This window comes from Oncorhynchus keta, chromosome 18, assembly GCF_023373465.1.
Source record: "Oncorhynchus keta strain PuntledgeMale-10-30-2019 chromosome 18, Oket_V2, whole genome shotgun sequence".
In the NCBI taxonomy this organism is placed as follows: Eukaryota; Metazoa; Chordata; class Actinopteri; order Salmoniformes; family Salmonidae; genus Oncorhynchus; species Oncorhynchus keta.
In genome coordinates, this window is record NC_068438.1 from 36,292,720 (window position 1) to 36,310,203 (window position 17,484).

The 17,484-nt window shown below is 38.6% G+C and overlaps 2 protein-coding genes across 4 annotated transcripts in view; one reads left to right on the forward strand and one right to left on the reverse strand.

The window, feature by feature from the left end:
- Positions 1-7,611, forward strand: part of robo1 (roundabout, axon guidance receptor, homolog 1 (Drosophila)) — a 476,268-nt gene extending 468,657 nt beyond the window's left edge. For all 3 annotated transcript variants that reach the window (XM_052467998.1, XM_052467999.1, XM_052468000.1), the window contains one exon: positions 3,778-7,611. In XM_052467998.1, coding sequence (XP_052323958.1) covers positions 3,778-3,792 — 15 coding nt within the window. In that variant the 3' untranslated portion in view covers positions 3,793-7,611. The remainder of the gene's footprint in view (positions 1-3,777) is intronic.
- A 125-nt stretch (positions 7,612-7,736) lies between these two features.
- Positions 7,737-15,387, reverse strand: LOC127909033 (uncharacterized). Its single transcript, XM_052468886.1, has 4 exons — positions 15,373-15,387; positions 9,184-9,748; positions 8,962-9,129; positions 7,737-8,793 (listed from the first exon to the last, which is right to left on the reverse strand). Exons 1-4 carry the CDS (start codon positions 15,385-15,387, stop codon positions 8,591-8,593), a joined length of 951 nt encoding a protein of 316 aa, XP_052324846.1. The 3' UTR covers positions 7,737-8,590.
- Positions 15,388-17,484: the final 2,097 nt, after the last annotated feature.

The following is a 17,484-nucleotide window of genomic DNA, read 5'->3' on the forward strand; positions in this document are numbered from 1 at the left end:
GTATATATTTTTATGCTTATTGAAATGCTGTGTATATATTTTTATGCTTATTGAAATGCTGTGTATATATTTTTATGCTTATTGAAATGCTGTGTATATATTTTTATGCTTGTTGAAATGCTGTGTATATATTTTTTATGCTTGTTGATTGTTTATATTTTTATGCTGTGTATATATTTTTATGCTTGTTGAAATGCTGTGTATATATTGTGATGCTTATTGAAATGCTGTGTATATATTTTTTATGCTTGAAATGCTGTGTATATATTGTGATGCTTATTGAAATGCTGTGTATATATTGTGATGCTTATTGAAATGCTGTGTATATATTGATGCTTATTGAAATGCTGTGTATATATTGTGATGCTTATTGAAATGCTGTGTATATATTGTGATGCTTATTGAAATGCTGAAATGCTGAAATGCTGTGTATATATTGTATATTGATTGATGCATATTGAAATGCTGTGTATATATTGTGATGCTTATTGAAATGCTGTGTATATATTTTTATGCTTGTTGAAATGCTGTGTATATATTTTTTTATGCTTGTTGAAATGCTGTGTATATATTGTGATGCTTATTGAAATGCTGTGTATATATTGTGATGCTTATTGAAATGCTGTGTATATATTGTGATGCTTATTGAAATGCTGTGTATATATTGTGATGCTTATTGAAATGCTGTGTATATATTGTGATGCTTATTGAAATGCTGTGTATATATTGTGATGCTTATTGAAATGCTGTGTATATATTGTGATGCTTATTGAAATGCTGTGTATATATTGTGATGCTTATTGAAATGCTGTGTATATATTTTTTATGCTTGTTGAAATGCTGTGTATATATTTTTTATGCTTGTTGAAATGCTGTGTATATATTGTGATGCTTATTGAAATGCTGTGTATATATTGTGATGCTTATTGAAATGCTGTGTATATATTGTGATGCTTATTGAAATGCTGTGTATATATTGTGATGCTTATTGAAATGCTGTGTATATATTGTGATGCTTATTGAAATGCTGTGTATATATTGTGATGCTTATTGAAATGCTGTGTATATATTGTGATGCTTATTGAAATGCTGTGTATATATTGTGATGCTTATTGAAATGCTGTGTATATATTGTGATGCTTATTGAAATGCTGTGTATATATTGTGATGCTTATTGAAATGCTGTGTATATATTTTTTATGCTTGTTGAAATGCTGTGTATATATTTTTTATGCTTGTTGAAATGCTGTGTATATATTGTGATGCTTATTGAAATGCTGTGTATATATTTTTTATGCTTATTGAAATGCTGTGTATATATTTTTTATGCTTATTGAAATGCTGTGTATATATTTTTTATGCTTATTGAAATGCTGTGTATATATTTTTTATGCTTGTTGAAATGCTGTGTATATATTGTGATGCTTATTGAAATGCTGTGTATATATTTTTTATGCTTGTTGAAATGCTGTGTATATATTTTTTATGCTTGTTGAAATGCTGTGTATATATTGTGATGCTTATTGAAATGCTGTGTATATATTTTTTATGCTTATTGAAATGCTGTGTATATATTTTTTATGCTTATTGAAATGCTGTGTATATATTTTTTATGCTTATTGAAATGCTGTGTATATATTTTTTATGCTTGTTGAAATGCTGTGTATATATTGTGATGCTTATTGAAATGCTGTGTATATATTTTTTATGCTTATTGAAATGCTGTGTATATATTTTTTATGCTTATTGAAATGCTGTGTATATATTTTTTATGCTTATTGAAATGCTGTGTATATATTTTTTATGCTTGTTGAAATGCTGTGTATATATTTTTTATGCTTGTTGAAATGCTGTGTATATATTGTGATGCTTATTGAAATGCTGTGTATATATTTTTTATGCTTATTGAAATGCTGTGTATATATTTTTTATGCTTATTGAAATGCTGTGTATATATTGTGATGCTTATTGAAATGCTGTGTATATATTTTTTATGCTTATTGAAATGCTGTGTATATATTTTTTATGCTTATTGAAATGCTGTGTATATATTGTGATGCTTATTGAAATGCTGTGTATATATTTTTTATGCTTATTGAAATGCTGTGTATATATTTTTTATGCTTATTGAAATGCTGTGTATATATTGTGATGCTTATTGAAATGCTGTGTATATATTGTGATGCTTATTGAAATGCTGTGTATATATTGTGTTGCTTGTTGAAATGCTGTGTATATATTGTGATGCTCATTGAAATGCTGTGTATATATTGTGATGCTCATTGAAATGTTGTGTATATATTTGTGATGCTCATTGAAATGCTGTGTATATATTGTGATGCTCATTGAAATGCTGTGTATATATTTTTGATGCTTGTTGAAATGCTGTGTATATATTGTGATGCTTGTTGAAATGCTGTGTATATATTGTGATGCTTGTTGAAATGCTGTGTATATATTTTTGATGCTTGTTGAAATGCTGTGTATATATTTTTTATGCTTATTGAAATGCTGTGTATATATTTTTTATGCTTGTTGAAATGCTGTGTATATATTGTGATGCTTGTTGAAATGCTGTGTATATATTGTGATGCTTATTGAAATGCTGTGTATATATTGTGATGCTTATTGAAATGCTGTGTATATATTGTGATGCTTGTTGAAATGCTGTGTATATATTGTGATGCTTGTTGAAATGCTGTGTATATATTGTGATGCTTGTTGAAATGCTGTGTATATATTGTGATGCTTGTTGAAATGCTGTGTATATATTGTGATGCTTGTTGAAATGCTGTGTATATATTGTGATGCTTGTTGAAATGCTGTGTATATATTGTGATGCTTGTTGAAATGCTGTGTATATATTGTGATGCTTGTTGAAATGCTGTGTATATATTGTGATGCTTGTTGAAATGCTGTGTATATATTGTGATGCTTGTTGAAATGCTGTGTATATATTGTGATGCTTATTGAAATGCTGTGTATATATTGTGATGCTTGTTTAAATGCTGTGTATATATCGTGATGTTTGTTGAAATGCTGTGTATATATTGTGATGCTTGTTGAAATGCTGTGTATATATTGTGATGCTTGTTGAAATGCTGTGTATATATTGTGATGCTTGTTGAAATGCTGTGTATATATTGTGATGCTTATTGAAATGCTGTGTATATATTGTGATGCTTGTTGAAATGCTGTGTATATATCGTGATGTTTGTTGAAATGCTGTGTATATATTGTGATGCTTGTTGAAATGCTGTGTATATATTGTGATGCTTGTTGAAATGCTGTGTATATATTGTGATGCTTGTTGAAATGCTGTGTATATATTGTGATGCTTATTGAAATGCTGTGTATATATTGTGATGCTTGTTGAAATGCTGTGTATATATTGTGATGCTTGTTGAAATGCTGTGTATATATTGTGATGCTTGTTGAAATGCTGTGTATATATTGTGATGCTTGTTGAAATGCTGTGTATATATTGTGATGCTTGTTGAAATGCTGTGTATATATTGTGATGCTTGTTGAAATGCTGTGTATATATTGTGATGCTTATTGAAATGCTGTGTATATATTGTGATGCTTGTTGAAATGCTGTGTATATATTGTGATGCTTATTGAAATGCTGTGTATATATTGTGATGCTTGTTGAAATGCTGTGTATATATTGTGATGCTTGTTGAAATGCTGTGTATATATTGTGATGCTTGTTGAAATGCTGTGTATATATCTTGATGCTTGTTGAAACGTCTGTTGTGTTGTCCTTCTCCTTAGATGGTGGAGACCTGAACTACTAGAAGGGATGAACAGGAAGTTGTGTCCAGAATGAAGTTTCCGAGAAGAGGAATCCTGTGATCGTTCCTCTGTCCATTTTAAATATCTCATTATCTCACCATCATGTTTGCTGACAAATACTGTACATCAATTGTGTTTCTAAACACCTGGAAAACAGACCAATTGTTTTTCTAATTGATAATTTTCTATGTCCATTTTACAGAAGAAAAAAAATGCCAGAGGATAAAAGAATGATACTTGAATCCAAAGCAAAATACTCATGAGCAGATACACTATATACAGTACCAGTCAAAAGTTAGGACACACCTTCTCATTTCAGAGTTTTTCTTTATTTTTACTATTTTCTGCATTGTAGAATAATAGTGAACACATTAAAACTATGAAATAACACTGGAATCATGTAGTAACCACAAAAGTGTTAGATTTTAGGTTCTTCAAAGTAGCCACCCTTTGCCTTGATGACAGCTTTGCACACTCTTTTCACATTCTCTCAACCAGCTATCATGACCTGTAATGCATTTCAATTAACAGCTGTGTCTTGTTAAAAGTCCATTTGTGGAATTATTTTCCTTCTTAATGCATTTGAGCCAATCAGTTGTGTTGTGACAAGGTAGGGGTGGGTATAAAGAAGATAGCCCTATTTGGTAAAATACCAAGTCCATATTATGGCAAGAACAACTCAAATAAGCAAAGAGAAATGACAGTCCATCATTACCTTAAGACATGAAAGTCAGTCAATCCGGAAAAGTGCAGTTGCAAAAACCATTATGCGGTATGATTAAACTGGCTCTCATGAGGACCGCCACAGGAAAGGTAGACCCAGAGTTACCTCTGATGCAGAAGATAAGTTCATTAGAGTTAACTGCACCTCAGATTGCAGCTCAAATAAATGCTTCAGTGAGTTCAAGTAACAGACACATGTCAACATCAACGTTCAGAGGAGTCTGTGTGAATCAGGCCTTCATGGTCGAATTACTACTAAAGGACTCCAATAAGAATAAGAGACATGCTTGAGCTAAGAAACACAAGCAATAGACATGAGTCCAAATGTGAAGTTTTTGGTCCCTACCCCAGTGTCTTTGTGAAACGCAGAGTAGGTGAACGGATGATCTCTTCATGTGTGGTTCCCACCATGAAGCATGCAGGAGAAGATGTGATGGTGCAGGGGTGCTTGCTGGTGACACTGTCTGTGATATATTTAGAATTCAAGGCAGACTTAACCAGCATGGCTACCAAAGCATTCTGCAGTGATACACCTTCCCATCTGGTTTGCGGTTGGTGGGACTATCATTTGTTTTTCAACAGGCCAATTACCCAAAACACGTCCAGGTTGTGAAAGGGCTATTTGACCAAGAAGGAGAGTGATGGTGTGCTGCATCAGATGACCTGGCCTCCACAATCACCTGACCTCAACCCAATTGAGATGGTTTGGGATGAGTTGGACCGCACAGTGTAGGAAAAGCAGCCAACAAGTGCTCAGCGTATGTTGGAACTCCTTCAAGACTGTTGGAAAAGCATTCCAGGTGAAGCTGGTTCAGAGAATGCCAAGAGTGTGCAAAGCTGTCATCGAGGCAAAGGTTGGTTACTACATGATTCCATATGTTTTATTTCATCATTCATTTATTTCATAAAATAGTAAACATAAAGAAAAACTGTTGAATGAGTAGGTGTGTCCAAACGTTTGACTGGTACTGTAGATACAGCAGTATGTGGACACCCCTTCAACTTAGTGGTTTCCGCTATTTCAGCCACACCTGTTGCTGACAAGTGTATAAAATCAAGCACACAGCCATTCAATCTCACCAAAGAGCTCAGTGACTTTTAACGTGGCTCCGTCTTAGGATGATGCCACCTTTCCAACAAGTCAGTTTGTCAAATTTCTGCCCTGCTAGAGCTGCCCCGGTCAACTGTAAGTGCTGTTATTTTTAAGTGGAAACGTCTAGGGAGCAACAACGGCTCAGCCGTGAAATGGTAGGCAACAAAAGTTCATAGAACCGCGTGTAGAGGGTAAAAATCATCTGTACTCGGTTGCAACATTCACTAACGAGTTCCAAACTGCCCGTGGAAGCAACGTCAGACCAAGAACTGTTCGTCGGGGCTTCATTAAATGGGTTTCCATGGCCGAGCAGCCGCACACAAGCCTAAGATCACCATGCGCAATGCGAAGCATCGGCTGGAGTGGTTTAAAGCTTGCCGCCATTGGACTTTGGAGCAGTGGAAACGCACTCTCTTGAGTGATGAATCACGCGTCACTATCTGGCATCGGATGCCAGGAGACCACTACCTGCCCAAATGCATTGTGCCAACTGTTAAATCTGGTGGAGGAGGAATAATAGTCTGGGGCTGTTTTTCATTGTTCAGGACCCTTAGTTCCAGTCAAGGGTAACATTAACGCTACAGCATACAGTTACAATCTAGACGATTCTGTGCTTCCATCTTTGTGGCAACAGTTTAGGGAAGGCCCTTTACTGTTTCAGCATGACAATGCCCCCATGAACAAAACGAGGTCCATACAGAAATGGTTTGACAAGATCGGTGTGGACGAACTTGACAGGCCTGCACAGAGCCCTGACCTCAACCCCATCAAACACCTTTGGAATGAATTGGAATGCCGACTGCGAGCCAGGTCTAATCGGAGAACATCAGTGCCCGACCTCACTAATGCTCTTGTGGCTGAATGGAAGCAAGTCTCCGCAGCAATGTTCCATCATGTAGCAGAAAGCCTTCCCAGAATAGTGGAGGCTGTTATAGCATCAAACTCCATATTAATAACCATGATTTTGGAATTAGATGTTCAACGAACAGGTGTCCACGTACTTGTGATCATGTAGTGTATATTTTATTCAAAGGCAATAGGGAGTAATAGTGGACTCTAGGTATTGACCCGATCGACTTGGCTTGCCTCTGTACGATCTGTGGGAAGCCTTGCCCATTCAGCAAGGTGTTACTGTAATAAAATGAGTTACAAGCAGAGGGGTGGACTGTCTTGTAAATATACCTGTACACATAATGTCCTTTTGTATAGCATCCATTGTCGTACTTCAAATTTGTCTTCCTTCTTTTATTTTGCGAATTATAATTTCATTATGCCAGTAAATATAATTATTTTATCGTTTTCCATCCATGTTGTAAATCGCTATATTATTTAGCCGCCCCAAGAAAGTGCCACTTTGGGATTGTTCTTTTTCTTTTTCTAATGCACTGTTATATTTTTGGGTCATTGTCAATGTTTGTTATTTGTTTTACTTTGGTTTTAAAAGCACAATCACTAAACTTTATTTCAAACCATTTTATCTATGAACCTTTTTGTCTTACTGGAGGAAAACAGGTATGACTAAAGAGTTATTAACCCTGATGATGATGATGTTGGTAAAGGTGATAAGCTGTTTACGATGGCTGTGGTTTGACAGACTCCCTGTGTCATGATTGGCTCATTTCAGATTCTGACGCTAGCTCATGTGATGACCCCCCACACAGACACAGTTATTGTGGGTCATAGCAGCAAAATGTAAATGTCTTTTTGAATTGACCGTAGTTCCAGTCATTGCACATTATTTCAAACGGTTACATTGTCTATTAATGCACTTAAAAGAATGTAACATACAGAAAATGGGCGACACCTTGTGAATCGGGAGAGGCCGCCATTGGACAAGAAGAATCTATTTTCCAGAGAAGGGATTGGTTGGTGGATCCCTTCTCTGAGGAGAGAGGGTTCTGTTGTTTATTCATAGGACATCTGCAAACATTTGTTTCGTAAAGCGAAAATGCAAAAATAATATTTAAAAAAAAGATGAATAAAAAATGTTCAAACTGCTAGCGCCCCCTCCTTTTTTTCTGATATCAGAATGACATGGGGTGACTGGGATGTTCCCTAAGATGTCCTCTGGGGCCTCTCTCTCACTGAGGCTCTCCTCGCTACACTTGAAGATCAAATACAAACAGAAAGGCCTGAGCTCTGGAGTGGATGTGACGCCTGAGTCGGCCACTGCTACTGCTAACACAGGTTCTGAGCTGCACTACAGGCCAGACCACATTGAGTGGCATCATTTGAAGGCAACTTTTGTGCTGTTCATTCAGCTGTTTGGATGCAGTTTAGTTGAAGGGTAGTGAGCAGGCTGTGTTCTCTAGGGGACATGAGTGTTGTTGTTCTGCATATTGGTTGTATCTCGTTAAAAAGGCTATTACTCTATTGTTAGCCCTACATACCGAGGATTCACTAATCCCAAAATGTCATTTTTTCCCACATTATTTATCAAAAATATCCTTTAATACCAATAACAATGAGTCTCTTACTGTTGCTGTAAGTTGTTAATTCATTTGATTGTTATGTGTTTATCTTTCGGATGCAGCTGTTAAAACTCAACAGGAGGCAGCAGGCGCAAACATATTATTTTGATTCAAAATTGTAGGATTAATTCAGTTAATACCATGAAACCAATAGTTTAGCATATTGTCAAACCTACTGTATTACCAATGAATTCAGATTTCTGACTAAAACTAAAGACACACACTAAACAGAACCTTCCATGTCTTTCCCAAAATGGAATGTTCCAGTACACAGGAGTATTACTAAAGGTGTACAGTATAGACCAGGTAAAGCATCATAAACAAGAGACATACAATACTATTCATCAAAGTAACAGGAAAATAATATTCTGACAGATGACACTACTTTTATTGACATTTTTATCATAGGTATAATGAAAAGGCAATACCACTATAAAGCTCAATACCACTGTAAAGCTCAATGCCACTATAAAAATACATTGAAATCCATTAGAGTCATGCTTGCCTAGGCTACAATATACTGAAGGATTAGAACTCGACCCAGACAATATGCTACAATATACTGTAGGGTCAGAACACCACCTAGACAATATGTTACAATATACTGTAGGGTCAGAACACCACCTAGACAATATTCTACAATATACTGTAGGGTCAGAACACCACCTAGACAATATGCTACAATATACTGTAGGGTCAGAACACCACCTAGACAATATGCTAAAATATACTGTAGGGTCAGAACACCACCTAGACAATATGCTACAATATACTGTAGGGTCAGAACACCACCTAGACAATATGCTACAATATACTGTAGGGTCAGAACACCACCTCGACAATATGCTACAATCTACTGTAGGGTCAGAACACCACCTAGACAATATGCTACAATATACTGTAGGGTCAGAACACCACCTAGACAATATGCTACAATATACTGTAGGGTCAGAACACCACCTAGACAATATGCTACAATATACTGTAGGGTCAGAACACCACCTAGACAATATGCTACAATATACTGTAGGGTCAGAACACCACCTAGACAATATGCTACAAGAACACCACCTATATGCTGTAGGGTCAGAACACCACCTAGACAATATGCTACAATATACTGTAGGGTCAGAACACCACCTAGACAATATGCTAAAATATACTGTAGGGTCAGAACACCACCTAGACAATATGCTACAATATACTGTAGGGTCAGAACACCACCTAGACAATATGTTACAATATACTGTAGGGTCAGAACACCACCTAGCCAATATGCTACAATATACTGTAGGGTCAGAACACCACCTAGACAATATGCTAAAATATACTGTAGGGTCAGAACACCACCTAGACAATATGCTACAATATACTGTAGGGTCAGAACACCACCTAGACAATATGTTACAATATACTGTAGGGTCAGAACACCACCTAGCCAATATGCTACAATATACTGTAGGGTCAGAATACCACCCAGACAATATGCTACAATATACTGTAGGGTCAGAACACCACCTACACAATATGCTACAATATACTGTAGGGTCAGAACACCTCCTAGACAATATGCTACAATATACTGTAGGGTCAGAACACCACCTACACAATATGCTACAATATACTGTAGGGTCAGAACACCACCTAGACAATATGCTACAATCTACTGTAGGGTCAGAACACCACCTAGACAATATGCTAAAATGTGACCAACCGTCTTATGTAGCAACATTTGAAATTGTGTTTTTTACATTGGATAAAAGTAGAGACTCAGAGCTACAAAATGGTATATCATACACTACAGTTGCGTCAATGGGAAAGTCGTTTTGCTTTGAAGTTGATAATCTTGTAGACTCACTTTTGAGAAAATGGACCTCATGTCAAACTTAGAAATGTGTAATATCTCAAAATGTTGCTAGCTAGACTATCCATACATCATGGTTGGATGCGTCTCTTGTCGGATGCCATTGTTGCCCTTAGTTTGAAGATTAAATCTGAGCTATCATGCTCGAATGCAACTGATTTTCAAAGTGGAGAGCATACACAAAACGTTACCTAGCGAGCCAGCCAGCTAACGTTAGCTAGCTAACAGTACACTTTAACTTGACATTAAGTTTATGCAGATTTACTTCGCAATACATAAAAAAAGCTGCATTTGACAGGATTACGTAGACATTTTGACCATCTCCAATTGACAGAAGCATGCTATATAGCAGACCAATCTAAACTCATCTCTTGGCAGGTCCAGCCCACTAAGTATCTTAGCCAATCCTGGCTAGCCGGAAGGTTGCTTGCTTTTTCTGTGGCTAAACGGCTGTCCTGTGTAGTGACCCATGACATACACCTAGTTTCCTGAAATGGGTCACAAATGTCACGAACCGGCTCAAAGCCCGTAACAAAAGGGAGACAACGTGGAGATCAGGAGTAACAAAATATATATTTATTAAATAAGTAACTAAGTATAATATACAATGGTGTGTGTAATCATTAGTGTAAGTGAGTGTTTTGCATGCATGAATGTGATAATGCAGGGTGTTGAAAGATGCTAAAGAAAACAACCCAAAAACCACCAAGAAACACAACAAAATCTATAAAGGTGTCTGAATGGAGAGAGTTTCTTCTAATGAATGTGGAAGAGGTCTATTTATCCTGGGACACACCTGGCCCAGGTGTTTCCCATGTAGCTGACGACCCTCCCAACTCCGCCCACCGGCATCCTAATAAGGAAACAAGAACAAAGAGAGAATACGGCAGACAGAGTGGGAGGGTCGTCACACAAATATGCTGCAGGATCAGTATGTTACAGAATACATTAGCATCAGAACACCACCCAGAACTACAATATACTGTAGGATCAGAACACCACCCAGACCTACAATATACTGTAGGATCAGAACACCACCCAGACCTACAATATACTGTAGTATCAGAACACCACCCAGACCTACAATATACTGTAGTATCAGAACACCACCCAAACCCACAATATACTGTAGGATCAGAACACCACCCAGACCTACAATATACTGTAGTATCAGAACACCACCCAGACCTACAACATACTGTAGGATCAGAACACCACCCAGACCTACAATATACTGTAGGGTCAGAACACCACCTAGACCTACAATATACTGTAGGGTCAGAACACCACCCAGACCTACAATATACTGTAGGGTCAGAACACCACCCAGACCCACAATATACTGTAGTATCAGAACACCACCCAGACCTACAACATACTGTAGGATCAGAACACCACCCAAACATACACAATACTGTAGTATCAGAACACCACCCAGACCTACAATATACTGTAGGATCAGAACACCACCCAAACATATACAATACTGTAGTATCAGAACACCACCCAGACCCACAATATACTGTAGGGTCAGAACACCACCCAGACCTACAATATACTGTAGGATCAGAACACCACCCAGATCTACAATATACTGTAGGATCAGAACACCACCCAGATCTACAATATACTGTAGGATCAGAACACCACCCAGATCTACAATATACCGTAGGATCAGAACACCACCCAGACAATATGCTACTGTGAAAGTGAAACTATTAAAAACAGAGCTAAAAAATGTAATTTTCTAGCAACACAATAATACAAATATATTATTTGTGCTATTACTTTCCTCATGACATATAATAAATAAACATATAATGAGCCAGATAACTAATAACGAGGAAAAGATGGCCAATATTGACAAGTTTACAGTGTTTTCAATTAGGCTTGTTGTAGGTCTGGGTGGTGTTCTATTACTTTCACGAGGTTGTGTAATAAGTACCTACCTACAGTACTAGCCTTCCCATTGAGTCTCACTGATCTCATCTCCCCATCACATGCTTTAGCACTCTGGTCTCAAAGAGAATACGTAACATAGTAAAAACTAAACAAAAACGTCTAGCAACCCAAAGGTTGGGAGTTCAAATCTCATCAAGGACAACTTTAGTTAATTAGCTATTTACATTTTTTTTTGAATAGTGTAGGTTTTTCATAACATATTGTACATTTTTCAAATTCGTAACATATTGTATGCCTTGCTAATTCGTAACATATTGTATGCCTTGCTAATTCGTAACATATCGTATGCCTTGCTAATTCGTAACATATCGTATGCCTTGCTAATTCGTAACATATTGTATGCCTTGCTAATTCGTAACATATCGTATGCCTTGCTAATTCGTAACATATCGTATGCCTTGCTAATTCGTAACATATCGTATGCCTTGCTAATTCGTAACATATCGTATGCCTTGCTAATTCGTAACATATCGTATGCCTTGCTAATTCGTAACATATCGTATGCCTTGCTAATTCGTAAGATATCGTATGCCTTGCTAATTCATAACATATCGTATGCCTTGCTAATTCGTAACATATCGTATGCCTTGCTAATTCATAACATATCGTATGCCTTGCTAATTCGTAACATATCGTATGCCTTGCTAATTCATAACATATCGTATGCCTTGCTAATTCGTAACGTATATCGTATGCCTTGCTAATTAAGTACATATCGTATGCCTTGCTAATTCATATATCGTATGCCTTTCTAATTTGCTAATTCATAACATATCGTATGCCTTGCTAATTCGTAAGATATCGTATGCCTTGCTAATTTGTAAGATATCGTATGCCTTGCTAATTCATAACATATCGTATGCCTTGCTAATTCGTAACATATCGTATGCCTTGCTAATTCGTAACATATCGTATGCCTTGCTAACATATCGTAAGAACATATTGTATGCCTTGTAATTCGCCATATGGTATGCCTTGCTAATTCATAACATATTGTATGCCTTGCTAATTCGTATGCCTTGCTAATTCATAACATATTGTATGCCTTGCTAATTCGTAACATATCGTATGCCTTGCTAATTCATAACATATCGTATGCCTTGCTAATTCGTAACATATCGTATGCCTTGCTAATTCGTAACATATCGTATGCCTTGCTAATTCGTAACATATCGTATGCCTTGCTAATTCGTAACATATCGTATGCCTTGCTAATTCGTAACATATCGTATGCCTTGCTAATTCGTAAGATATCGTATGCCTTGCTAATTCATAACATATCGTATGCCTTGCATATTCGTAACATATCATATGCCTTGCTAATTCGTAACATATCGTATGCCTTGCTAATTCGTAACATATCGTATGCCTTGCTAATTCATAACATATTGTATGCCTTGCTAATTCGTAACATATCGTATGCCTTGCTAATTCATAACATATTGTATGCCTTGCTAATTCGTAACATATCGTATGCCTTGCTAATTCGTAACATATCGTATGCCTTGCTAATTCGTAACATATTGTATGCCTTGCTAATTCGTAACATATCGTATGCCTTGCTAATTCATAACATATTGTATGCCTTGCTAATTCGTAACATATCGTATGCCTTGCTAATTCGTAACATATCGTATGCCTTGCTAATTCGTAACATATCGTATGCCTTGCTAATTCGTAACATATTGTATGCCTTGCTAATTCGTAACATATCGTATGCCTTGCTAATTCGTAACATATCGTATGCCTTGCTAATTCGTAACATATTGTATGCCTTGCTAATTCGTAACATATCGTATGCCTTGCTAATTCGTAACATATCGTATGCCTTGCTAATTCATAACATATTGTATGCCTTGCTAATTCGTAACATATCGTATGCCTTGCTAATTGTAACATATCGTATGCCTTGCTAATTCGTAACATATCGTATGCCTTGCTAATATCGCTAATTCATATATCGTATGCCTTGCTAATTCATAACATATTGTATGCCTTGCTAATTCATAACATATTGTAACATATCGTATGCCTTGCTAATTCATAACATATTGTATGCCTTGCTAATTCATAACATATTGTATGCCTTGCTAATTCGTAACATATCGTATGCCTTGCTAATTCGTAACATATCGTATGCCTTGCTAATTCGTAACATATCGTATGCCTTGCTAATTCGTAACATATCGTATGCCTTGCTAATTTGGAACCTATAATGTGAATTGTAATTCGTAACATATCATACAAAATAGGTGATGGACTTCCACAAATTAATACATACCATACAAAACTTAACATATTATACTAAATGGAGTGTCTCAGATTCACTTACAGAATGATATGAAATGCTCTGAGACCACGTTGGGTTTAGCTGCTGACTTAGCCAAACAAAGTGTCCATAAAGATGAAAGATGCCAGTGTGTGACTCTGGATAGTGGTTTAGACTAATTGGAGAGGGAAATGGATTTGTTCCAGTTTATAACACCAAAACCTAGCTTCTCCCTGATCGTACGGTGGCTATAACCTCACCATTGGGACTCCTGTGACGACTACTTTCTCTGTCTGCGGTTATTTAAATACCATTCACTGAATTGATAGGGACTCATGTCAACTTAACACGCTCCCTCCTGGGCTTGGCAAAATCGGAATGGAAGTTGTGTTTTCATAAGCTAATGATCAGTCCTGCCCACCTCAGCTGGAGGAGTCTCAGGAGGCCTCTATAACTCCTAACAGAAACCAATCAAAGAGAGAAGTGGATTCTACAGCTATCTCCAACAGACTGATTCAGGTAAATGTACAGGTAATAATACTATGGTAAGATGTGCATGATTAATAGTGTGATCATAAACATGTAAATAACTAAGCAACACTACATCAATCCAAAGCACAGTGTTAGTCTACTGTATATTCTGAATGCACTGCTCAGTGGTTTTCATGTAATTATTCTTAGTCAATATTTTTTTCTTGATCTCAAAACAAATATTACTGTGTTTTAACTATATTTTCTTACAACAATATGAACATTTTAAAGTAAGGTAGGTATAGTTTGAAATGTAATCTGTTGAGAAGTGTTATAGTCTCCAGTATATTTCTCCCCCTCTTCCTCCTCCTCCTCCTCCTCCTCCTCCTCCTCCTCCTCCTCCCTGTTAGTCTGTGCTCTAAGCCAGCCACTCCCCCTCCATTCCCCCAGGTGTTGCCTAATAAGCACCTTTCTAAACGATAACTCATTTTGAATGGGGGAGGGCATCCCCTATGCCACCATCCATCATTCTAATGAGCAGAGGGAAGCAGGGAGGCACGTGTCCGCACCTCTCAATGAGATGCAGGTGATTACGGACATTAGTCAGATAGATACACGTACAGGCTGAGTGGGCCGGGTTACACTGCAGACCACAACTTCCATAAGGACATGAATATGCAGCAGGCGATAGAGGTGAGGCACGACTAGACAGCAGTCGTACATCCTGCTTGGGCATTATGAGTTTGTACAGGGGTTTTCAAAGTTGTCCTCTGGGGTTCCCAGACGTTTCATGTATTTGAACTATTCCACAGCTTTTGAACTTCTTATCTAATCATCAAGCCCTTCAATAGGTATACCAGATGAGCTAGTTCAGGGCTACAACTAAACTGTGAGGAGATGTTTGCTAACCACAGAGTTAGTACATAGAGTCTGTCTGTCTGTCTGTCTGTCTGTCTGTCTGTCTGTCTGTCTGTCTGTCTGTCTGTCTGTCTGTCTGTCTGTCTGTCTGTCTGTATGTCTGTCTGTCTGTCTGTCTGTCTGACTGCCTGTCTGTCTGTCTGACTGCCTGTCTGTCTGACTGCCTGTCTGTCTCTGTCTGTCTCTGTCTGTTGGTGAGGGATCAGGACTGATCTTCAGGACCCAGTTTTTCAAAAGGTATATAAATGTAATGAATATAACCATTCAAGACAATGCTGTTCTATTCCATCTATTTCTATGCATGTAATCCTATCCGATAGTTGAAGTCCAGATAGAAAAACCGTTTCGAACAACAGTGACCAGGACCCAGCTTTCTGTAACGTTGACTCTCCTTAGGACACTGAAAGATAGACACACACCATCAACTGATAAATAATGATCTTACTCTTGTGGTACTTTTTCATATTTAGCTACCTTTTAAACTTATACAAATGAAACTTTTTGTTTTCACATTTCCCCCAAAAAATGTACCAGGAGATTTTTGAAACTAGTCGCTCCCCAACTACTTCCACTAATGGAAAAGTAATTCCTTTGTGTAAAATCAGGACATATTTCTCTTTTTTGATTTCCAAACTGCTTCATTAACCTTGTTCCCAACCTGCTGGGTAATTAGCTGAACAGCTGTACACTGTCTGTCAACTCTTCCTCCAGTCTCCCCTCCGCCCTCCAGTCTCCCCTCCGCCCTCTAGTCTCCCCTCCACCCTCCAGTCTCCCCTCTACCCTCCAGTCTCCCCTCCGCCCTCCAGTCTCCCCTCTACCCTCCAGTCTCCCCTCCGCCCTCCAGTCTCCCCTCCACCCTCTAGTCTCCCCTCCGCCCTCCAGTCTCCCCTCCGTCCTCCAGTCTCCCCTCCGCCCTCCAGTCTCCCCTCCCCCTCCAGTCTCCCCCTCCGTCCTCCAGTCTCCCCTCCGCCCTCCAGTCTCCCCTCCGCCCTCCAGTCTCCCCTCCGCCCTCCAGTCTCCCCTCCGCCCTCCAGTCTCCCCTCCACCCTCCAGTCTCCCCTCCGCCCTCCAGTCTCCCCTCCACCCTCCAGTCTCCCCTCCGCCCTCCAGTCTCCCCTCCGTCCTCCAGTCTCCCCTCCGCCCTCCAGTCTCCCCTCCCCCCTCCAGTCTCCCCTCCGTCCTCCAGTCTCCCCTCCGCCCTCCAGTCTCCCCTCCGCCCTCCAGTCTCCCCTCCGCCCTCCAGTCTCCCCTCCGCCCTCCAGTCTCCCCTCCGCCCTCCAGTCTCCCCTCCACCCTCCAGTCTCCCCTCCGCCCTCCAGTCTCCCCTCCGCCCTCCAGTCTCGCCTCCACCCTCCAGTCTCCCCTCCACCCTCCAGTCCCCCCTCCACCCTCCAGTCTCCCCTCCCCCCTCCATATTCCAGTCTCCCGTCCACCACCATGCCAGGGAAGAATCCATCACATGCTCACTGTTTAGACAGCTTTTAGCAGTATTTATACACAACCATTCACCATGCAGCTGGAGGGCACGACCCAGTCTCAATGGCTGCTTCGCAAGCTAATCAATCAGAGCTCATAGAAAATTAGTTTGCCTTCACACACCCATCTCCTCATCAATGTTTTTATGGATTTATACACGGAAGAATATTTCAACATAACTTCTGAAAGTGAAGTTTGAGTAAATGTAAAAGATAGCCGTCAGTTTCCTTCATGTAATGGAGAGTGTAATTCTGGAAGAGGGCCATATCCCATTTATTTTAATAACTGAAGTAATTTCAGTAATTTGTACATCCATTTGTCACTTAGCCAGTCATTCTAACCATCCTTATTTAGTGCCCACGGGGTCCACACAATTAACCCAGAGCTATATAGTATCTCTGGCCTGTCCTCAGCCGAGAGAATCTTCTCTCTCTCTCTC